The 25,145-nt window shown below is 38.8% G+C and overlaps 1 protein-coding gene across 1 annotated transcript in view; it reads right to left on the bottom strand.

Annotated features, from left to right (window-relative positions):
• The window catches only part of NOX4 (NADPH oxidase 4), a 102,230-nt gene that overhangs the window by 41,839 nt on the left and 35,246 nt on the right, over window positions 1-25,145 (bottom strand). Inside the window, exon 12 of the mRNA XM_030469012.1 lies at window positions 14,180-14,240. Within this exon, the coding sequence (XP_030324872.1) occupies window positions 14,180-14,240 (61 nt within the window). The remainder of the gene's footprint in view (window positions 1-14,179; window positions 14,241-25,145) is intronic.

Here is a 25,145-nt window from a genome sequence, read left to right as displayed (position 1 = left end):
CTGTAGGTTATTCAGCAACTCCCTGGCAGAGCTGGGAATTAGCTAGACTGCTGGAGTTCAAAATCAATATCTTAATCAAGAAACTTCTGTTGTACTCAGGGGTACTTATAGCTGAAGACTATTTCTTTCATGACAGAAGAATTCATTCCACTACTTCACACTTACAAAGCACAGCAATAAAACACAGTTTAGAAAGACTCAAAAAGGTAGCTTTAACTTTAAAAAAATATCTTTATTATAAATGCATTATCTGAAGCCAATGTTACTTACACAGATTTTTCTAGCCCTAAGTTCTGCAACTGCTGTATTTTGCTGTTTGAACTCCCCAGGGGTTCAATGCACAGAGGCTCAGCTACCATTTCCTTCACAACTGGTACACTTCCCTCTTTCACAACATTACAGAAATGATGAAGCATCAGTGTATCCCTTTTTGGCCTTAAGGTAAATTATGACACTTTATCTAAAAATTCTTTTACATTAAAAAAAAAAACAAAAAACCAAAACAAACAAACAAAAAAAACAAAAAAAAACAAACAAACAAAAAAAACAAAAAAACAAAAAAACAAAAAAACTCAAGTTATCTCTAGTTATGCATGGGGAAGATTCAGCTGGTTATCTCTTTGTAATCTGATACAGAAACTAGAGAAAGTCCAACTTTCAAAAGCTCCATGGGAAATGGAGCTACTACCCAGCTGCATAATTACTGCAATATTATCCAACACTGCCAAGCCTCAGAGGGTTTCTCTAAAAAGCTGTGCAAAGGCACAATCCATCCGCCTGTACCGATTCACACCCAGGGCACTCCTACACTAATGTAGTGCTTCACATGCAGGCTACTATGGAATAATCAGTACAGGCCAAGACCCTCCTGCTGCCACTTTGCCAGCCTAAGGTGGTTTGTCTATCAAGAAATGTCTTGACTTTTCTTTAAAGTACTTGGATGTAAGCCCTGACCTATTCCTCATCCTTCAGCAAGGAGTTCCATGTGTCTCTTATCCACTAGGAGTCACCATCGTACGTTTGCTCTGAAATAGTGTCTTACTGACTGTATTTGATAGTCAAAAGTTCTGATGCTGAAAGGAATTGTGAAAAGTTATGCCCTACCTGTTCCCTTATATTCAGTGTTATGCATGATTTTGTAGACTACTGATATATTCCCCTGAATTACCTATTTTCCAAGCTAAAAAATACCTGCATACTCAGCTGTGCACACTCCTGTGTTTGGATGCCTTTCCATGTTTTTGATCATCTTCCTAAACTCTGTCCAGGATGTCTGAGAGATACAGACAAGACCTGATTCAAGTCCTGGGACCACAACAGTAATACCAATACCCAGCTGCACACTGATCTCCTTTATTCTCTGATCTTCTAATAATTTTTCTCTGCATTACAGCTGAGCTGATGTCTTCATATTCTCAGGCTTCCATGGTCATATAATCTCCAGCCATGTGTATTATTAGTTTGTCACCAAGTATATCAAACATCAGTTCGTACCCACATGCATAAGTGCACTGATATTTTTAGCCAGATATATTATTAGGCTTGCAAGTGTTATACATTTTATACATTTGAAAATGCTACAAGAGCTTTTCATTAAACACATTTCAATGAAGGTGACTAAATAGTGGTATTAATCCCATCCAAGGCTAAAGTTCTGTATCATAAGAAAACAACCACTAGTCAGTGGGATGCATTCTTTGGCTTTATTCATATTTGGTCTCAACTTAGACTGTAAACATAGGATCATTCCACCCTCTTACTAATCCAGACACAGCTTCCTTATTACATTTGAATATGCACATAGATTACAGAGTAGTTGAGGATAGAAGAGATCTCAGGAGACAACCTAGCCCAATCATCCTGCTGTGTGCAGAGTCAGCAAGAGCAAGTCACTCACAGATATGTTAAATTGAGTTTTGAATAGCTCCAAGGATGGAGACTTCACAGTCTCTCTGAGGAAGCTGTGCCCATACTTGACCATCTGTCACCCAGTGGAAAAGTTTTTTCTTACGTTTAAAAAGAAATTCCTGTCTTTCACTTTGTGCCCAGTGCCACTTTTCCACTCACTGGGCACCACTGAGGAGAGCCTGGCTCCATATGCTTTACTCCCTCAAAAGGTGTGAGTAGATGGGACAAAAGATTTCAGAGGAAACATTTCATGAAATTTGGATTCAAGATCCAGTGAACCTTTTCCTTTGCAATGTTAGGGAAACTTTAAGGCTGATAAGATAATATTTTATCTTCAGCCACTGTTCTTGAGGTGGGTGATGCATAGAATGTTTTGCACACCCAAACCCACACAACACGCCAGTCTTGTACAAAGCACTCCTACTCCATTACCATGGAACATGAGGGAAGCACTAGCAGATTTTGGCCTAGTAAAGGATGCCCCTCATAGAGACACCACAGCTAAGGACATCCCGTGTCTTTTGTGCCAATCAACTCCTTTCTTAGAAGACACCCTAGATTTCACTGATACAATCAGTGGGAGAAAAAAAAATCAATCAGTATTTTGTGCTGTTTGTACTGATTGTCACCTTTAGATAAAACTACAACCTCACTGTTTGAGGTGAGGGATGTAGCAGGTTAGGAGGCAGCTGTCCCCACAGTTGATGACCATGCAGCCAAGAAGCTGCAATCCCAGAGGCTGGACAAGGTGGATGCTGGCTTCTCGTAGTTGACTCAGGGATGGGAGGGGAACGGACATTCCTAAAGAAAAAACAGTTTGTAGAAGAGAACAGGAGTTTCCTTCTTAATGCCCCCTCACTCTTTGCCTTGCACTATAAGGCTGGGGAGAAGGGTGAGATTACCCACCCTGCTTCCCTCCAACTGCAGCAGCTGTGAATGATGTTGCTAATCACCCAGGCTTAACCGCTGTTAGTAAGGTCATTAAGCACAACTTCTACTTCCCCACAGCCCAATTCTGTGAGTACCTACACTGAAGGCTCTAAATTGTTCTCAGGTCTGTGCTGAGGGCCAGGGGATAAACTGAAAAAGAGACAGCTTGAACAAACCAGCTCTGATCCTCACCCTGGGGGGGAAACTGTCTAGCCAACCACCTAGCTACACCAAAATGCTAGAAATAACAGTAACAAGGCTCCAAATAAGAAACGAAAGAAATGAGGTATTCAGAGACTCCATTTATTTATATAAAAAAGCACTTCTGTGTGTTGAGCTGCTTGTCTTCCAGAGAAGACATACAAGTTCTTCCCTAAAAGCAATCCTAGCACTAGTTGCACTGAAGCATAACACAGAATAAAGTGTTATCCACTTTAACTTGAGTTAGCTCAGCTGGATCCTATTTTCTATATAAATTTTGATATTCAACTGGGGATGATCCACCAGGAAGAAATACAATTTTTATTCCAAAGCCTCACATCTGAGGCTCCATTTCTTATAGTATCTCTCAGAGCATAATATCAAAACCTCAGCAGGAAACAATCTGAATGACTGGCAAATGTAATGAGCCATTAGATACTGTTTTTTCTCTTTTTTTTCTTTTTTTTTTTGATAGGTGATAAAACATAATGTACACAAGTGCATCAGGAAATGTATTTAAAATCTGGTTCAATTTCACCCTGCTGGGAGCAATTCTGTTATTTCTTCTTACATCTGTATTAGACAAGTCATTCCTGAGAACGTAAGCCAGCCCACTCCCTGAATATAAGCAATATATAACATATTCTGGGTAGTTTGGTTTCACTCTTCTTCAATAATTTTTTAAAAAATATGTATATTTGCTGACTTAGCACTAGCAAAATATGCTGTGGGATTTTCAACCATATTGTTGTCTCTCTCTTTCAAGTACCATGATGTTATGAATGTAATAAAATACCAAATAAATGTGTTTTTTACATGACAGAAAGGCTTCTACTACTCAAGTCAACAGAAGAAGTATTCTTAGCCTTGAATGGGAGAGAAAAGCTTGAAAATATTATGTAATACTACATTTGATAATTATGTTCTAGAACAAAGAACCAGTGGTTCAATGTGATCACACAGCTCCTGACATCATCATAAGGAAATGGTTTGGAAAGTACTTTTCTGAAAAAAATGCTTTTATAATCTTTTATAACTGGCATTATATATCTATCTTTTGGTTCTTTTAGTTACCAGTAAGGACATGGAATAGAGCAATGTGTATCAATGTAACACCACAAATTCAACAATATTAAATAGCACAGAAATTATAAAATCCTCCTTATACAGAAATGGCACGTACTGGTACCTACGTGTTGAGAAGTACAGGAGACTGAAAGAAATATTATTTCTAAACTAAGTTTTGGATTAATGAAATGCTGCTTTATTTGGAAACTACACTGAGAAAATTTCACTTGCCATGCTTGATAACAATAGGGCACAATTAACATAATTCCCTCAACTCTTTAAAAAAATGCAAACATCAAACAACAGAAATTACAGAAGTGTCTTCCTGTAATTATAAATTTAGCCTTTTTCAAAGCAGTCACTGCTAAGCTCAAGAGACACTCAGCTAACACAGTGTAAGTGAAATCCTTGAGGGAAAGCCCTGTGCTGTCAGGCTAGCACCAGTCATTTGGCAAAACCTAGCAAAGCACCACAATTTTGTCTTTGAAAATGTGCGTGGTTGTCTGTGGCAGTTTCCTTGAGGAAACAGCATTTTCGGTGTGCTTAATGCATAAGGGAATATGCTAAATTTATGGGAAGAGATAGTCCTTAAAACTGCTTAGCACACAGAAGAGCACAAACTGCCCACCCATTTATTTTCATTTCACATAACGCAAGGAGGCTTCTCGGTGTCCTGGTGATCATCAACAATACAGTAAAATCATCACAGCAGCCATTTCAGCAAAACTCAAAATATCCAGTAATCTCTGAATCTCCCCCTCCAACACTTAAAAATGTGTCAACAGCCCTCAGTAAATGCCTCCTTCCACTGAGTTTCCTTATGTTCAACACACAGAAACCCACAAATGTTGTGATCCTATTTGGACCCACAGACCTTCCAGGATCTCTTCCCAGAGTTCTCTCTTATAATCATGGTATTTTTTACAGTATAACTTGGATGTTTCTGCTTCCAGGTAAGTCATAGACCTAAGCAGAATCCACTGTTTATCAACTTCTACACATACACAACAGAGTCACAGAATCATCTGGGTTGGAAAGGACCTCTGAGTCCAACCCTTAATCCACCACCACTGTGGTTACCAGACCATGGCACTGAGTGCCACATCCAGTCTCTTTTTAAAAACGTCCAGGGACAGAGAATCCACCACCTCCCTGGGCAGCCCATTCCAATGCCTGATCACCCTTTCTGTAAAGAATTTTTCCCTAATATCTAACCTAAACCTCCCCTGGCAGAGCTTAAGTCCATGCCCTCTTGTCTTACTGGTAGCTACTTGGGAGAAGAGACCAACCCCCCCCTGGCTCCAGCCTCCTTTCAGGGAGTTGTAGAGAGTGATGAGGTCTCCCCTGAGCCTCCTCTTCTCCAGACTGAACACCCCCAGCTCCCTCAGCCCTTCCTCACAGGACTTGTGCTGGATCCCTTCACAGCCTCCTTGCTCTTCTCTGGACCTGCTCCAGCACCTCAATCTCCTTCCTGAACTGAGGGGCCCAGAACTGGACACAGTACTCGAGGTGTGGCCTCACCAGAGCTGAGTACAGGGGCAGAATCCCTTCCCTGGAACTGTTGGCCACACTGTTCCTGATACAGGCCAGGATGCCATTGGCCTTCTTGGCCACCTGGGCACACTGCTGGCTCATGTTCAGCTCCCTGTTGACCCAAAGTCCGAGGTCCCTTTCTGCCTGGCTGCTCTCAGCCACTCTGTGCCCAGCCTGGAGCTCCCCATGAGGTTGTTATGGCCAAAGTACAGGATCCGGCACTTGGCCGTGTTGAACCTCATCCCACTGGAACAGGGTCCATTCAAATTACTAAAATCACAGTGATGCTTTGCATGAAAAATTCTCCCAAATCTTGCTCTCTGTAGATGGTCAAACTTTTAATCAATATGTTTAGATAGAATACTGAGATTTTACAAGAAAAAAATTACTAAAATGTAAAAACTATCAACCCAAACACTCAAAGTTTAGGCATGTGTCTGGGAATATATATAAATATATAAAGTGTTTTTAAAATGTGGCATTTTCTCACATGCCCATCTCTTTTTCCAGTTAAGACTTGTCAGCCAGACCATATCTGCCATGATGCAAGTGCTTTCCCTCTCCAGAAGAGAGAAGATCATGGCATCTTATAACAAATGCACCCTAATCTGGGAACCCAGCCAAAGATAAAGAAAGATGGAGACACAGAAATCCTAAGAGGCAGTGAAGGGTGCATTTACAAGGGATATTTTTTGACCACATGATTTTTTTTTTCATAAATGAATAACATTTCTCATGGAAAAGATAAATTAACTTTTTTTAAAAGGAAGGGGAGCGCACACCTTCTGTTAATTTACTAAGCAATTTTATTGCTCGTATTTCTCCAGAAAAAAAATTGCTTTAAAAAGGTAAGTGGGAATGTTATTTCATTCCCTCTACTTTGCTGCCTCATTGTCAAACCTGCTGTAGGCACTGCATGCCTGAGAGACAACTTGTTTTTTCTGGACGTTTCAGCTAATCTAATAAAAAACACTACCTCTCCCTACAGAACTTGCCTATTATGGAATATTATTTGATTACAATGTACTTTGGTCTAATCTACTATAAATGTCACAAACAATCTAAGAAAGAAGTACCACGATACCCTTTTTGAAACAAGCTCTACCATTTTATCCCCACTCTGAGCAAAAACCACTTTTATTAAAGAAGAAAAAAGAGGAAGAATAAGAACATGTCTAAGCTGCAGATTCTGGTTATTAAGTAAATGAAACAAAATACAGGCTGCACCCTGCCCATCAGCTGCTGCACCACATACCAAAGTGCTGCTCACTGCTGTCAAGACACACTCTACTCCACATACCACAACAGGAATGGGAATGCAATCCCATTCACATTTTGGAAAATTATTTCCAGTCTATGAATTTCCTTCTATAATCTCTCTTCACAGTGCTTTAGTTAGTACTGAGGTAACTGCATCATTTGTCTCATTAAGAAATGCCTCATTCAGCACATAGCAACTGCCATGTCAAATCTCACTCAAAATTCCAATGCACTAATTTACCTTCCAGCATCCTAAGCTTTTATAAAGTATTTAAGATATTTCTGTCTTGCCACCTTTTGACATTTCAAAGCTGGATAAAAAGAAAAGAGAAAAAGAAAAAAGGTTTTAAGTACAAATTAATTTAATGGACTGACACTCACCAAAGGATGTCTTTATATTGAAAATGTATTGCACTGGCAGTCTGACTTCATTTCCATTAGGAACTTGCCCCCACATCTGTGTTTTGCACTGGGGTACCCATTTTTCAGCTGGCATGGGACCATAAGGTTTACAGTCCAGTATAGAGTTGGGATTAGCATGCAGTTCCATGTGTGTTTTAAGCTTGTATAAAATATGTAGCCATGAATATTTTAAACTAAACTTTTTTTATTCTATTTATAGCAGATGCCAAAATATCTATTGTGACATGTTGTGAAAACCTGATGTTAACTGGCCCACTGTCATGACATGGTGCTGTCAGTGCAAGTTCTGAGGTTTGTTTTGGTTTTTTTTTCATAGAATCATAGAATCATAGAATTAGCCAGGTTGGAAGGGACCTCAGAGATCATCTAGTCCAACCCTTGACCTTTTTGGGGGGGGGGCTGTTTTTTAAGGAAAAAATAATACTTTTATGGTTGCCATAATAATTTTTTTAAAAAGGAATTAGTCTTGATGTCAGCTCTCCAATTTCCCTAGAAATTGCTACACACCTGAGCTCCTTAAAAGTGCTCACCCAAAGGAACTAGAAAGCCCAGCCAGACTTTGTATATTCATTGCTTGAAGCAGCTGTGCACCCACTGGCAGAAAGTACAAGAATTGAAGTCAACTTCCCTAAGCATCTGTAAGCAAGGATTATGAGAAAAATGTCAAAACTAAGCAAAGATTTGCTTTCCTAAATAAAGATTAACAGAAAAATGGTGAAACACAGGCAACTGCAGAACAGCAGCTTTGCATTCTTAAATAGGTAAACACAGCACATGAACAGTGATTCCAAACCATGAAATTTTCCTGGCAGTTTTTTAAGTAATGTGTCCTAGAATTTTTCTTCCTTTTGACTCTATTTTCAAAGAAGGGAGTTTTTTTCACTACATTAATTTAGATGCCATCTTCTACATGGTTATGTGCTCTAAAGGCTTCATTCCTGTAGTTCATAAGGTCACTTAGAACATCTGAGGCAATGCAATGAATTCATCAATGCTGTATTCTTTGATCAGCTCTTAACTACAGCAACATCCACATTCTGCTCTTATAACAATAGATAAAAATAATTTTCATCATTCAGCCATGTCGTTTGCTGTAATCACTACAAGATTAAAAAAAGCCTGGGATATGCAAGGAGGTGAAAGTTTAAAAATAACAGGATACATGAGAAAAGAACTTCAGAGTAGAATAAAATTTCCTTCAAGGCAACTTTCTCATCTAAAAATTTTTTTTTCTCTGTAGAGGTAACTCTCACTAACTGTTCAAATCAGGGTTGACTAAATGTATACTGGTTTTGCTACTAAGTCAACTGAAGTTCAACTAACATAAAACAACTCCAGCATCTGGAGTGAAAAATTCAGTTGTGTTCACCTTCAGCTTAAATTCCTCATTCCAAGGAAAGGAGCTTTCAGCATAGAGTCAGTAAACTAAATATTCTTCTTTTTCTCTGTTCTCTTAATCCTGTCTTTTATTGAGCTAGTTTGCAATTATGAATAAATTAATTAATGAGCATAAATGGCAATGAAGAATAAAACTAGTATTCCTTATAGCACAATTTGGCTAATTATATTAAGAAATTTTAACCTCTCAGTAAGTAACAGTATTACTTCTATTACTAACATCAAATTATATCTAAAGAAACACAATTATACCTTTTTAGCACTCAATTTTGGTATATTTCTCAAGTGTAAGTAGAATTCACTGACAATATAAGAATCAGTACCCAAAAAAATCTTACAGTGGAAAATAACCATCTAGCCCATCTGTCTTCTGCTTCCAAAACCACACTTTGATTTTGCTGGAACAACTAACAGTACCACGTCAATAAGACCTTTACACCCTGCCAGGACTCTCATAGAATAACTAAACACAATGTAATACATGTTACCATGGAATGAAAAAGGCCCAAATCAAACAGAGCTTAAGGCAATAGCAAAAGAGCTGACCAGTCCTTCATCACCCATGACCAGATATCTTTAAAGAAACTCAGTGGTAGTTACAGTGATCCTGAGACAACCTTGTCACATCCTGCGGGCAGACTTTGTAGTTTTATTATTCCTTCTTGTCATCTTCTGCTTCACACATTTGTCCAGCATGAATCAAGATCTACTAGGATTATAGTGGATACTGACTGAATGATCCACTACTTCACTATCTCTAAGACTGTTCCCAGGGTGACTGAAAAGAAAATATTGCTTCTTCATTAGCTCCAATGCTTACTGATAAATTCCAGCTAAGTACAGCAAGGCACTGTGAGCATGGGGTACTTCAGGCATTCAGGAGCTGCAAGGGCTTTACAAGGTCACAGAGACACTCCTGAAAAATTTGACAAATCTTCCTAGCCCAGCAAGTTTAGGTCATTCTTCCTTCAGAGACACTCAAAAGGTATATTTATTTTTTATTCTGGCAAGTGTACAAAAATCCTTAGTCAGCCTCCAAAATCCCAAAGAAATGCCTTCCAATTTTTTGTCTGGTTGAAAATAAGAAATCTGGGGTGTGTACTTTGCAGTTTCAGGTTTTAGTCCATAGGGAGTTAACAAGATTTCTGTTTTCAAATATTTGCCATGTTCTGGAAAGTTTCTGTTTACAACTGAAATTATTTTTTTTCCCCTGAAATGTCCTGCTCTAATCCTGGACCTTCCAGAAAAAGTACTATGACTCATAGGACAAAAATCCATATTTGAATCCATGTCAGATTCAAAATAAGGTAGTCAGTATCTAAATGAACCAGTGACTATATGTATCCTTATCTCTAGCAGGAAGAATTAAGAAAACATACTCATTCTCTGACAAGACCTAGAGTTGCCCAGGGTTCTGAAGATCAGTACCCCATGAGATATTTGTTCTGGGTCTGGAGAGTTCCTGCATGCTTCAGCACCTCCTGCTGCCATAGCATTTAGCAATTTGAAGTCTCAGAATCAGTACACAGTATTAAGGTGCTCTTATGGCATCCCCACAACAAGTTCCATGCTGCTCCCAATGGTGGCCAGACCTTGTGAGGGTCTATAGGATCCTAATGCAACTACACTGCAGGATGATGTCACTACAAGACAAAAATTACTGTAGTGTAGAACAGCAGCAGTGTTTTAAGCAGTCTCACATCAATTTGTGGCAGGAACACACTGCAACACAACAGCCCTGTTTTATAGCCTTAAGGCATGCCAGTCACCTTAACCTCTCTGAGTGCTATGTATTTGTTTTCCACAAAAACATGCTGCAATGGCTTCAGAAGATGTTATTTCAGCATCATCAATATCACTTTCTGTCTCACACTCTGAAATTTGTCTAGTGAATGAAACACATTGTCTTGATACACTGCCGTGGGTTTTTTTTTCACTGCTGTCAAGTGGTTGGACATAAGGCATATTTTTTGTCCTCTAGAGGTGCCAGATAAAATGTCAGCTTTAAAACTAACAGAGCAGTAGTACTTGAGGTAGCAGCAAGGACAGAGGAGGCAAACAGCTGGCAGAAGACAAGGCTAAAGAAAAACTAGACAGTAAGTGGGACAAAAAAAATTTAAAAAAAACACATTTGTAAATGCTAAGCCAATATTTTTTTTAAAGCTGAAGGAGAAATAAGTGGCCCCCAAGATAGGAGGGAAGCAGAACAAAATAGGTGTTTAGGGGGGGAGGCTAGAAACAACATCAGTTTTTCAGCTAATCCATGAATCTCATAGCTTTAATCCATGCATGAACTATTTCAGGGCCTTCAGTGTTAGTGTAAGGTTTAAATTGCCATAAACCAGCCCAGGGGCAAGAGCTTCCAGGCAGCCCCAGAGGCAGACAGGATGGCTTGGATCTGAGCCACAGGGATAAACCAACCTGCAAGGCTTCTCGTTTGCAATTGCTAAAGATCAGCCCCATCATAACATGAGTGTCTTGAGTCCTTGAGAAGCTGTGGTCCATAGGTTTCACTCTGTAATATGAGGTACTAAAGGCATTAATAGTATGAGCCAGCACAAAGCCACAAAACCCTTTGTTAATACAACAGGTGCTGACTTAAGTAGTCACATGTCAGCACTGGGATAGTAATTACATTATCACTAAACCATTCTTTAGGGAGGGCTGGGATAGCTTTTTCACTGTTCACAATGCCCAGTGCACATTGTTAGGAATATTTACAGGGGAAAAATCACAACTAGTAGTCAATTAACTAAACTATCTGCCTCTGGAGGAGTCATGTATACATCTAGACTATCTTTACAGTGAATGAAGAGAATGAGGCCTGTGTGGGGCACAGCAATTCTCACCCTACACTGAACACATGGAACAGGTCAGAAGTCTACAAAGGGAGCTGTGTGAATCATTTCAGGTGAAAGTATCTGCTACACAGGCATCTGAGAGCATATTACAGCAATCCCAGTGGCCCTGTGTGTCTGTTTTCTGTGATATGAATGCAATGCACCACACAGTTAGTAATACCAGAGTAACACATGTAACAGCAACACAGTAATACAAATGAAAGTATTACTCAGTATTTCCAATTTGTATTGGAAATTCATCTAAAGGATGTTGCTGCCTACATAATGGATGAGAATGGTGTGTCTTTATACAAATCTGTGTGTGAAAAGGGAAAGTTCTCAGCTCTTCTAAGCTCAGCTAGCACCCTTTGAATTCAGTGGAGCAAGAAATACAAAACTTAGGGGTCTGAATTATGGTTTGGTTTACAAAGGCTCAGAGCTACCATTTCTGAACTTTCTTACTCTCTTCCCTACTTTTTCTGTGCAAAAAAGAAAAAAGAATACTTCTAGAGCAACCATCTTTTTCAGAAGCTACAGCTTCTTATACTGGGTTTCAAAAATTATATAGACTGGGATATGGGCAATAAACGACTTTTGATTAACAGCAACTTCTCATCAGGAAATGACAATTCTATTACCCTTGACCTTTTCTCTTGACAGGTAGTTGAGTTGCTTTCCTAACCTATAAAACAATTTCATGAGGTATTCCATTAAATTTTCATCAAAACATAAGACTGAGCATCAGAGACTTGACTTGAAACATAACTTGCAGAATTGGTTTGCCAGCAGTGTTTTCCCCCCTCAAGTCCTTACAGCTAATGGCAGGAAATTGTTCCTTCACCACATCTGCTAGGCATAGGCAGAAGAAGCTGAAGCCAATGGGAGGAGAAATGTCTCAAACTAACAAGTTCTTCTCTGCCTTTCACAGCATATCTGCACTTTTCTTGCATACTTTTAATTTAGTCTTGCAATTGAGTTTTCTAAAAGAAATTCTTAACTCACTTTAGTGCCAGGTAGAAACTGTCAGGAAAATAAAACATGATACAAAAGAGAATTTGAATAAATAGGAGAGAGCCTGAGAGAACAGGTCATGAGAAGAGCTCAAATGACAGCATGACACATAGAAACTCCTCCAGCCCAATATCCTGTCAGCAGAAGTGGCCATTGGAGCACACTTAAGAAAGATTATAAAGAACGTGGCATACATAATAATTCTTCCTCAGTGAGCAGATTAGAGGCCATTAATGTCTCACGGCTTAAGGGACTGAGTGAGAACAGGGCTCTGTGGTCCAGATGTGGCATAAAGGGTTGGGTAAACTGCCTGCTTCTTGACAGCACATTTGACCCCAGGAGAGATATCCCTGGGTATCAAAACTGATATAACAAATGGTCTCTGTAATGTGTCAGTGTTCTGAATCTTATACCTAAGCAGACCTGCCTCTCAGTGGAGAACTTTCATAGAGAGGTAGGAGAATAACATTTAAATGCAAAGAGAGAGCAATTCATGCTACAGAGAGTACCAGAAAACTTCAAAGATGCCAATTCCTTTGGAAAATTCTTTTAGCAAGTACTTCTCCACCCCACTTGTCCCAACAGCAGACTGTCCTCTCCCAGGTAGGAATGATGCACAACAACAAAAGAGCAATTATTAATGAGGCAGACCAGAGGCTAATTAGGCCCATAATCTTCCTCAGTTTGCCCAACATTCCACACTTCAAGTCAGAACAGAAAATCAGGGTGACCATGGAGCATAGGTGCATATGGCATTGCCCCCCAACCTTTGCTTGTTAAATTTTTGGCAACTTCCACAGACAAATATGTGGCTGGACCAACAAGTTCTACAGATGTTCATGGATTTATCTGCCCTTAAATGGTCTAATCCCTTTCAAGGCAACAAAGCTCAAAGCTCATTTGACTCAGTTCCACAAACACATAAGCCAAGACAAATTAACATGGAAAACATTTCTTGGTAAGAAATTAACAAGATGGTGTTATGTATTTGTCTTCCTTACAAGGAAATACTGTGCTAAGCAAGTAAAAAGTCAACTGCCAAGGAATAATGACAACTATCACTTGAGCATATAGCTATCAGAGGGAGCAGCAAATTTCCATACTCCTCTGTGGGGAATCCTGGCTTGCACCCCTGGGCTGGAGGACATTCAAAGAGCAATGGAAGAGCATGGAAGAACATGAAAGCAACCTGTAATCTCACTGTTCCTCAGGCGTTAATTAACCTGGCAGCCATCCCTACTGCTGGCATCAGAATCTGCTTATCTGGGAGCGACACATTTCAGCATTTCTGCAGACACTGCTGCACACAGAGACACTGCCCTGCACAGGGGCAGCAGGCTACCAAAAAATAAGAAAAAAGAGGCAGAAATAGAGGAACACTGAAAATTATTACATTGCAATCAAACGATCTGTTAGTAGTTGGAAAAACATTTTATCTGAAGAAATGTACATCTGAATAAAGCAGAGGTTGCATGAAGAATGTAATAAACTTTGGGAAAACAAGCAATGCTTTCTAGTGAGAATACACCACAATTGCTGAAGCCAGAAAGGGATAACAGTTGGAGTAAAGGTATTTGTCTCTAAAAAGGAATTGTTTTTCTACATACCTGTCCAGTCTCCTACTACTTTAAGGTGGACCCCAAACGTTGCTTTGGTATCTGTAGGGCACTAAAAATATTAAATATATTAAGGACCACTTCTGAGCAACAAGAAAATAATAAAATGCATTCAAAATATAGTTAAAACAAAACTTGATGTAAATAGGTCATTCCTGAGCAGCCTTAACAGAAGCTAGAGCCTTTACAAAAGCAGGTCTAGCAACAGTACAGTTGAGGAAGCTGAGCCTGGCTATTTTTCAGTCAGTTTTAACACTTTCTCCTGGTTATAAATGACTTTGGGATGGGTTTGTCTAGGGGACTGATGAGGAACAGCCATTTCACTAAGCACTATTCCACAGTGATACCAGCTGAGGATACAATAATACAGAAATACCCTCTCTACTATTGCCCCACATTGTTCAAAATCAGTATCTGGCCCATGACTCCTAAATTAAGGGATTTGAGAGACTTCTTGTTCTTAAATGTCAGGGCACATGTTTTCAAGCTGATCACACAACTTCTTGATGCTTTCTTCTGACTGGAAACAGAGATTGTGCATCACTTCACCAGAATTTTGAGTTTGCAAAGGAAAAACACCACAGATTGCATGGCACATCATAAAAATAGCTTTGCAGTCACCATTCCCACAGTCTGCACTGCTGCTTGACCTCAGGGCTACTTATTTGTGATTGTCAACACAGAAATTATATTATTTACTGTCTTATCCACATCATGTTATCTAAAATCCTCCAGTCAAGCCATGTCAAAGGTCTAAGGAGAACCCTCAGTTTTGTTCCTTGTTAGCTACAGGAAGATTTCAAATGCACTGGCCTGGACAGCTTTTGCAGGTAGATCTCACATATATATCATATATAAACAGGACAAGCAACTATTTCTTAAGAAAATATTCTTCATTTTCATTCTATAAGTAAGCACCATTGGTTTCTTTCTGATAGACATTAGTACTGAGTTTTGACACACTTCATTATACCCAACACCTAATAGAAGATACTTCTGTCTGTTTGTTTTGTTGTTGGTTTCTTGTGGGGTTTTTTTGTTTGTTTTGGTTTGGTTTGGCTTGGTTTTTTCAGCTGCTACAGACTTGTATGAATTCTGAGAAGAGGGCTTAAATTGGAGGAACACATCTATTTTATAAATAAAAGAGACCCAGGTAGTGCAAATACCACGTGATCTATCACGCTTTTAAGGACACTTCTTGCCTCTGTTCTAGACCTTTGTCATTAGTGTTCCCAAGATAATCTGTTCTGGAGCAGGATACCACAAGCCTGGGGGTCAGTTCCTGTCAGTTGCTACTTCAGGAGCAGGCAGAGATAAAGGGTCAGTACTCTCTACATCTTGTAAACTCCAGACCAGCGAAATACAATGTCCCAACTAATCACTCCATTTTTCTGAAGACCAGTCTTGTTAAGAGTACTAATTACTAGACAGAATAATATTTAATTCCTTTTCAAGTTTTCCTACAAATAAAAAAATTCCTACAGAAACATTGAGTCAGAATTATTTCAGCAAGCCTTAGTATTCAAAAGAATGCCATCAAGGGAGGGACGCAGGCAAACCTCAAGCAATGAGGCCACTATTTGCTGTTGCTAGTTGCAACACTTTCCAACAAAAATACCAAGAGCAGTTCCCCATATAAAAGTAGATAAGCAGCTCCACAGATAGAAAGCTGCTTACTGGCAACAAAAAGACCTGGTCTCCTGAAGGCTTCTCTAAGAGCCTTTAGCAGACTTTATTTGTAAGTCTGAACCATCCCAGGGCTCCCTGTTTCCTTAGTCCAATTCTGCACAGTCCCAGCTGAGCACATCTTCTATAAAATTGCCTGTCATTCCCTCCTTCCATTAAAGTTAATGACAATATACTCCTTGCCTCCAGCTAGAACAGGTTCAAATCTGTTATCCTTTACATTACCTTTGTGACTAACTCCTTTCTGTACTACTTTGAAAAATTATTCAATAAAAAAAGAGATTTCTTTCTCTTTAGAATTTAGGAAGCCTATTTTGATACCTATAATTGGGTATGAGAGTTCTTCAGAGGGTTCTGGAAAAATCTAATTGTGTTGCGAAATCTTACCAGAAGAAACATAGCTATCACCTAGGCTACACAGAGTGAATTTCTTCTAGTTCAAGGGAGATTTGAGATGGTCCCAGGAAGGGACACCAAGACATTCGGAGTCCTGGAGAACCTGGCATACAATGAGAGGCCAAAAAGTGTAAGTGCTGATGGAACAGAGAAGAGAAGGCTCAGGAAGATAACAGTCTTCAATACCTAAAATAATAGCAATAGGGAAGATGAAGATGCTCTCTTCCCAGCCATGCATGGTGACAGGAACAGAGACCACGGGCACAAGTTGCTTCAAGGGAAATTTCATCTGGATATAAGAAAAATATTCATCACCATAGAATAGGTAGCTAGAAAAATGGTGCGATTTCTCTTGATAATTCAGCTTCACAGGTCCCTGTGCAGCATAATCTACAGCCCTTGCACCAGAAAGGTGAATAAGATGTTCTCCAGAGGCTTCTTATGACTTAAGACTTTCCTGCAGATTTGTGATTAAAACTTTAAAAATTTTATCTACATATTTCCTGCAAAGAACTCTTCTTTTACCACTCTCATCTCCAGAAACATAATTAAGTCTCCAAATCATAGCTTTTCCCAGACCATTAGAGAAGATATTCCAGAAGCTTAAGAAAATATTAAAAGACAGTTCTTCAGAAGTTTAATCACAAAAGTAGGTATAATGGTCATGTGTAATGAAATCCAATGAAAATAACCTCATATATTTAACCTTCTTCACAAAACCACAGAATCACAAAACAGCTGAGACCTCTGAAGAATGGCTCCTCCAATCCTCTTGTTCAAGCTGGGACTGCTAGAGCAGGGCCTAGGATAGTGTCCAACACACTTGAATGGTTCCAAGGATGGAGAATTCAGCTTCTCTGGGCAACTGGTGCCCCCCTTATAGAAAAAGGTTTTTGGTCCTTATGTTTAAATGGAACCCCTTGTATTTTGGTTATTGTTGCCTGGTCACTGGGTGCCACTGAGAAGACTCTGGCTCCGTTTTTCTCCCTCCTCCATCAGTTCCACCTTTCTCAGCCTCTACTCATAAGACAGATCTCTAATCATCTTCACAGCCAAAATGTCCATGTTTCTTTTGTACTATAGCCCAGAACTGTACATGGAGCTCCAGATATATTCCACCAGTGCTGAGCAGAGAAGGGTCACCTCCCTTGACCTGCTGGCAATGCTCTGCTAATACAAGGAAGCTGTTGGCCTTCTTTGCTGCATCACTAGCTCATGGTTAACTTGGTGTCCACAAGGCCATCATTTATGATCCCCTGGGCAAAATTAAAAAAAAAAAAAAAGAGGCTGCATGCAGCTCTCACCACAGTGTAGTTAATACTCACTGAATTGTTTCTTAGGGCTAATGATGACCATGAAAGGGAATTCCCCACTCTGCTTCTGGTGAGGCAGAGGAATAACCCCAGGTATTATAGTGTCCATAATGGGAACCAACTGGCTGGAAAGCAGTTCAGCAGAGAATGACCACTGGGGTCCCTCCTATGAGAAGGAACATTAGCAATTGCTAAACATAAGGTCACAAGTGGTAAGTTTTTCAGTAGTTCTTTCTGCATTTTGAAGAGTTAAATGAAACCTGTTTGCCACATTCATTTAATTAAAATGCTCTGTGACACAAATAACTGTGGCAGATAATGTAATCACATGAAGCTATGTTAATCTTCTTATAACCTCAAGCTATCTATACATTTTAAAACTGAAAGATTTTAAAGGTAGGAACATCTATGCTAATCAGGTTATTTGACAGTATTTGGCCATCCTCCAAAACTGACTACAAACCAAAAGAATTCTGTTAAATTTAATAGAGCTCTGCAGATTTACATCCACAGAAAAATTAACTATATTCTTAGCACTGGAAAGTTGGTAGATTTCCACAGAGCTGCTAGCCACATACGAGCAAGTTTACAATGCAAATTTTTTATTTTATTGTTGTATGTATTTTCACATTCAAAGCAGTGAGGATAGTAGTATTTTATAGCTAGGTAGAACCTATGGCATACAAATTATTCTATATCTTGATGAAAAAACACCTTAACATATATTTTTCCCCTTTCTTGTCAAGCTAACTTGAAATAAAAATGCAAATTATCACATAGGGGATTTGAAACAATCCCTGGAGAACTTTATGCTTATAATTCACCAAATTAATTCCAATCACCAGTAGCTATAATTCTACTATTTATCTCTGTGCTGAGATAAACATAGATGACAATTTGAATAATCTTAGTAATGCAAGTTATGTTTAATGCACTACTAGATTACATATTTGTACATATCTGTACAAATACAAATACATATTTGAAATGCATTGTATTTATCAGTTTTATATTGTGAACACAATTCTCTGTTGTCCTCTATGCTTTGCTTTTATATGAACACAAAGTGAGTGAACTAATTACTGTTAGATCATGGTAGGAATAATTTACACCCACTTTATAAGGTATAAAAATGTACTGGAGGTGAAAAGCAGTAGAAAAATCTGTGCATATGAGACTACAACATACAGCAAGTGTAAACTGTGTCATCCAGCTTACAATACCCTGAATATTTAACATCACTGGTATGTACCTCCAGGCAAGAATGCTGCCCAGAGCAAGACACTTTACATACCTTACTGAAATAAATTTAATGGCATTAAATACTATTGAATATTGTAAAATACTCTTTTTAGACCTTGGAGTGCAGGGAGCTGGGGTGCATCGAAAGCAAACTAGCAAGAAAATAAAAAGTTAATTCCTGCAAGTTTCCAGTTCCATTGTACCTCTGTACCAAAAGAGCTGTGAAGACTCTTTAGAGGGATGTTAGGTTTTGATTACAGTGCTGTCATGGAAGCAGTGATGCATGCACCAGCATAACACTGCCAAATATCTATTATCAATAAAAAGGAGATGAAAGGGATGCCCAAGGTGTGTACCCCCATGTGGGTATGCAAATTGAGTTCCTTACAAGTTGCTGCAGAGATACAACTCTCAAGGTGATGTACCACAAAAAAACAGCAGCTCCTGTGGTTGAAGCATGAGTAGGTGGCCTGAATAGTGCCCAAAGTTGTACAGTGATCAGTGCCAGAGCTGGAAGAACAAAGGGAGACCTCATCTTTTTTTGATTTTGGGAGCCATAAAACTCATTGCAGATTTTGTTTAAATAAAGGAAAACTCCTTCAAAGAAGGCTTTTACTTTGAGGAAAAAGCCCCTATATGATCTGCAGATATTGAGTAGAGATCGTACACACTGCTGAGCCCCTGATCTGTTTCCATGCCTCTGCCTGCCTGCCAGAGTGATCCAGATGCACTACAAACCCCAGTTTATCAACACATACTTGCTCCAGACTCTGACACAGATCAAGAAAAAACATTAAAGACTTAGCATGTCTTTAAAAGAGGCAGAAAGTGGGGGAACAGACACAATCAATTTATTTACCCTCCCCTCATAGGGGTGGGGAAGAAGAAAAAAGAAGTTTTTCAGCTTTGTCAACTGACAAGAAAATGTGAACCTCAGAAGCTCATTAAGCTGTAGCTTGTCTGGTTTCATACAGAACTGGTACAAACATTCCTGAAATGATTCATCCCAACATCAGAAAATAAAAAGGAGTGATGACAAACACAGACATGCTATATAAAGGTAGCCAAAAAAATAGTAGCTAGACTTCAGTCTGAGTCATAGAAGGTGAACTCTGTTACACTGGGCTACCCCTGTTTTAAGTAATGAATCCCGTAAGAAGCAAACTTAAGAGGAAAAAAGTTAATCTGAGGAGTTACTCTTTAAACACATCTCTGCTTCCAAGCCTAGGAGATTCTCTAAAACGGCTCTGTTAATTTTCCTGTTTCATGTTACTTTACAGATCAGATTTTGTCTAAAAGCTTTCCTTGTCAGACACTTCCAAATTTAACTGGCAGACATCAGCAGACATTATAACAACCTTGAAAATGGGGAAATCCTAACCATATAACATGATTTGAGAATCAAGGGTGTCTAGCTCATGAAGGTGAGACCACCATGCCTTGAGCACTCATTGCTTCACCCAGAGCTGACTCCCTGCAAGCAGCCCAGCTGTAGAAACATATCCCAAACACTTCCCTTTTACTTCCCATTCCCTTATACTCCTTATTGTACAATCTCTGACATCTGCAGCCTAGCTAGTGGAAAAAACACCATAACACTGTGGGATGTTCAGGATGCATCACTGGTCAGCTGCAGTGCCAAGAAGGATCATTCTGGTCATCTGGGGTCTAACTTCTGTAACACAAACCACAAACCCACACCCACTAATTCCCATGAGCCTGCAGTTCAGTATTTTTTACTTCAGTCCCTGAAGTCTCAGTTGTTCAATTACTCAGTGTTCAAAACACTTTTTTTTTTTTTAAATATAAATATAAATCTCAATGCATCAGCATTTGTTCCTTGATTTCACTCTTGCACCACAAGAAAACACAAATCTTCACTGTAACAGATGTTTTAGGATTGCAAATAGACCAATAACTGCAAGAGTAATATAGATACAATATTGCATAAAATAGATACATTGTTGAATACATGAAATAAAATTACTGAAATTCTTGCTTCCTAATGAGTTTGCAATAGCACAATCGGTACTTTATTGCTGGTACAGATGCTCTACAAAGATTCACTTCTACAGACTAGTCAGTATTTCTTTGTCTCTGCAGCTCAGCCAAGGTAAAAAAAAAATTGCTGACTACCCTTTCACCCAAACACATTAAACTTCATAGAACCGTAAAATGTTCGAGGTTGGAAATAACCCATAAGGATCATCAAGTCCAGTTGCCTATAACTTGTTAAAAATGTTTCAGTCCTAGTAATTCTCAGCCCATGTAATGTATGCATTTCAAGTTGCTAATAAAAAAAAAACAACAAAAACAAAACAAAAACCAAACCAAACCAAAACAAAAAACAAAAAACAAAAAACAAAAAAAAAAAAAAAAAAAAAAAAAAAAAAAACCAAAACCAAAAACCCACAACCTTACAGGATACTCAGGATGCAAACCCTGGTTCCTGAAGGAGAAAAAGATAGCAGAGCAATGCTTCTTCCCTAGTCTGCTTCTCCAAGTCCCCTAAGGGTATATGGACACATTTCCAAGCAAGATTCCTCTGAGCTGACACATGGATGAATAAGGAAACTGAATGGCACAGAGGGCTCCCTCTTCATCATCTCTGAGCAGCAACTATGGGACTTCCAGACTCATGCTCCACCACTGGGGTGAGGTACTCAAGGAAATAACCAAAGGATTGATAGGTTTTCCAGTCAGATCACCAACACCCTGAGGAATGCTGTGTCCCTCCAATCTACCTTATCAGCACACACAGTATTTTGACAGGATAAAGCACAGATGACAGCCAGACAGCTTGACTGAAACAGGGCACTTCATCTCTTTTAGGAATACATGGTCCACATGTTAACTGTTTCCATGCTTACAAGTTGAGCTTGGTTTTTAACCTAGAAGCATTACTTGATGTATTGGCAAAGACATAGAGAAGGAACACACTTCTCTGCTAAAGTCAGCAGCTGCTTGATATATTGTAAATTTACTTTCCTAAGATCAGAAAAAAAAAAAACAAACTGCTCATGAGAGGGCTCTGACACCTTCAGTTTAAGGTATCTGCTGAATGAGAACTTGGGATTTAGTTACTTGAGTGAAAGAATTTCTGTGTTCCCTTGACACAAAAGAGTCAGATGTGGAAGCGTAAACGAAAGTGAAGGTTTACTTAGGGTTTTAATACAGACCCCAAAACTATAAAGCTCATATCCAAACCAAACAAACAAGTCTAAGGAAGTACTAAAGGCATCTGAAATATTAAACTATTTTATTTTTGTTTTACTTAAATTTCTTTGTCAAACAGCTGCTAGATTTTCTATTTCTATGAAGAGCAGAGAAGCTTAAGGGATTTCTTTCATTTACCAGTAAGATACTTCACAATATCTGCATTTCCCTAAATGCTCTCTAAGTCATCACGTTTCATAACTATTTGCACAAAATTTTTAACAAATCTTACTAGAATGTCATCATATTGGATTTTGGTTTTATTCTATTTATCTGCCAGTATGAACTTAGTTCTCGTGCTCTTAGGTACTTTTTTTTCAGGCAAACTTCCAATAAATTTCAATGTTTTTATGAAGTGTTTCAGAATTTGGCCCCTGGGCTTTTCCTGTTGTGGACAGTTTATTTCAGAAGTTTACAGCATATGTCATATGTTTCTTCATCATCTCCAGTTTTGCTTCTTGCACGGTACAAAAGTTCTTGCTTAAAAGAAGCTTAGAGGTAAAAAAATCACTCTTAATACCTCACTGATTTTAAATGAACTCTGAATTCTCCAGGGTTAAAGACATCCTTGGCTCTATAAAGCGCTGGTTTTCAGTTACAAAAGTAAATGTGTTACTTGTGACATTTTTTTAGACTCATGTATTATTTGCTGACATCTTTCTGACATGGCATCAAGCCCCAAAATGTAAATATTCAGGTCAGGGCCATAATCTTGTAATCTCATCACAACTAAATCCAGATAGCAAATGGACTTAAATGGAGGTGCATAGGTAAAAAGGAAAACTCATTCTAAAAAAAAAAAAATAAATCAAATAAAACCCAACCCAAACCAAACTAAAAACCTTAGAGGTAGAAAATATATGAATGGCTCCAGGACATTTAGGTATAGTACTCTAATTTGTCATGCACACCCAGAAACCTCTTTCAGGTAATTCTACCTACTCTGAGATGATTATTTAACTTATGAGTTTCTCTGTCTGGAGTTCAGTGATTATTGCTTTATAGAATATTAATTTGGATACTGATCAGACAAAGTATTCTTTCTCAATAACACATATCTGGATTTTCTCTGTGGATACGAGTATCTGTATATACAAACTTGTTTTCTCTTCTCCTCAGAACTCAGCTTTAATTTATTAAAAAATGGCCTCATAACTTGTTACATGCCATAAATGACATAGCAAGGACTTGACCATCCATGTGTATAATCACAGAATTCAAGTCCCTCTAGACTTTTTCTTTTCTTACTCAACAGAACATTATGTGGAAGGGAAGGAAGAAAGAACAAAACTTGATGTGATCTGCTTCAAACTAACCACCTGCACCAAAAGATGGGAGAACTAGCAAAAGGGCAAAACTTCTTGGAACTTTTTTTATTACCAGACTTTTTCAGCTTCTACTTCAATGGAATTTAAAAGAAGATTTTGTTAAGCAGCACCGAAGTAGCGGAGGTCAGAGCACATTATAACATGGGAGAAAATTTCTAGTTTTAAACAAAGTTTCAAACTATTTGCGGCAGGTAGTTGATCTCTTCTTATATGCTAATTGAAATGGGATTCAGACCCTGAATTAAGAGCCAAAACTCTTTGGAAGATCTGAAGAAGAAGCCACTCATGCTAACATAAAACAAATATTTCATAAAGTCGTGGAGTCTGAAGGCTGGGATCTTTGCTTAAGGTTTTTTAATTTCATTTTTTGCTTTATAGGTGCCACTTCCATCCCACCTGCCTCTATTAACTCTATCTGACGAAGCTGCTAATTAGTGCATATGCAAAGTGTGTCTTTAACAGAGGCAGAGAAAGCACAACAAAAGTTTGTGTTACCTATGTCCAAGTATCAACAACAGTATCTTGGCATACAGGTTAATAGAAGAAAATGTAAAAAAAAAAAAGGTACCAAAGGACCACTTAAATATTAAACCAGTATTAACCTGAAAATAAAAAATATCATCAAGCTCAGGATATATATCTCTTGGAGTGACAAACGAGGTTCTGGACAGCTTTATAGAAATGAATAAAGTACAAGAATATTAATGCAAAATATTTACAGTTGCACTGTTCATAGAGCAGAAAAAGTGGTATTCTTTCTAGAAAGACGGTCACCATCTTACAACATAGATTAGCATCTTCACAGTAAGCCTTTTATCTTGATAACAGATGGCTTTTTAACAGTTTCCAAAAGGGATTCTGAACTTTTATAGGTACACTGCAGTTTGTGCAGGGCATCCTACCACTGGTGATAGATCAGGAGGAGTGACAGAGGAAGTAATGACATCTCTATTGTCATGTCAGTCAGGGCAGGTTGACCTATACAGACCAGGCAATGTTTCCTCTCGGCCTGAAGGCATGAACTTAGTGGGCTAAGATTCATTGTTTCATTGCTTCCAACAAATTGATGGCCTGAATCTCAGAGAAATTCAATACAGATTATTTGCCTGAGTGACGTCTATGAAGGCAGAAATTGTGGATGGGTCCATGAAATCACTAGACGGGAACTACAGAGTGAGAATTCAGTTCCCAGAAACTCCTAAACAACCCCTCCTCTCCAGCAACCACAGCACCTGAGGGGGATTCCCAGGGACTAACTCTAGCACCTTCTCTGGTCAATGCAATAACATCATTCAGATGATTTCAGTTTAGCTCCTGCCCTGAATACCTCCTGGAAGAGTGTCTTGTCCCATGCTACAGAAATATGGAGTAGCCAGAAGCTCTTCCCTTTGTTTTGCACAAGAGAGCCAACACAGAGGAGGTGTTTTCTCAGTGTCTACATATAGTTCTTAAAACTCTGATGTCTCATGCCTTGGCTGCTGAAGTAATTCTTCAGACACCTTCTTATGGTGAAATGAAGAAATACTTGAAAAAAAAATTAATTATTACAAACACAGTTGCCAGAAATGAGGACAATCCTTCGAGACCAAATATTTTAGCTGAAAAAAGCCTAAATCACCGCTATTCCAACTAGTAGATCTATGGTGCTGCCATAAAACAAAACTTAACGAAGCCTTTCCATCAATATTTGAAGCTCAGTAATGAGGACACTGCAGACTGGCTCATTCAATCATCACAGCATCAGCAAAGGTCTCCTCCACCATCACTGTAAAAGGT

This window comes from Calypte anna, chromosome 1 (assembly GCF_003957555.1).
Source record: "Calypte anna isolate BGI_N300 chromosome 1, bCalAnn1_v1.p, whole genome shotgun sequence".
NCBI classification, from domain to species: domain Eukaryota; kingdom Metazoa; phylum Chordata; class Aves; order Apodiformes; family Trochilidae; genus Calypte; species Calypte anna.
This window is presented reverse-complemented; position numbering and strand designations above follow the sequence as displayed.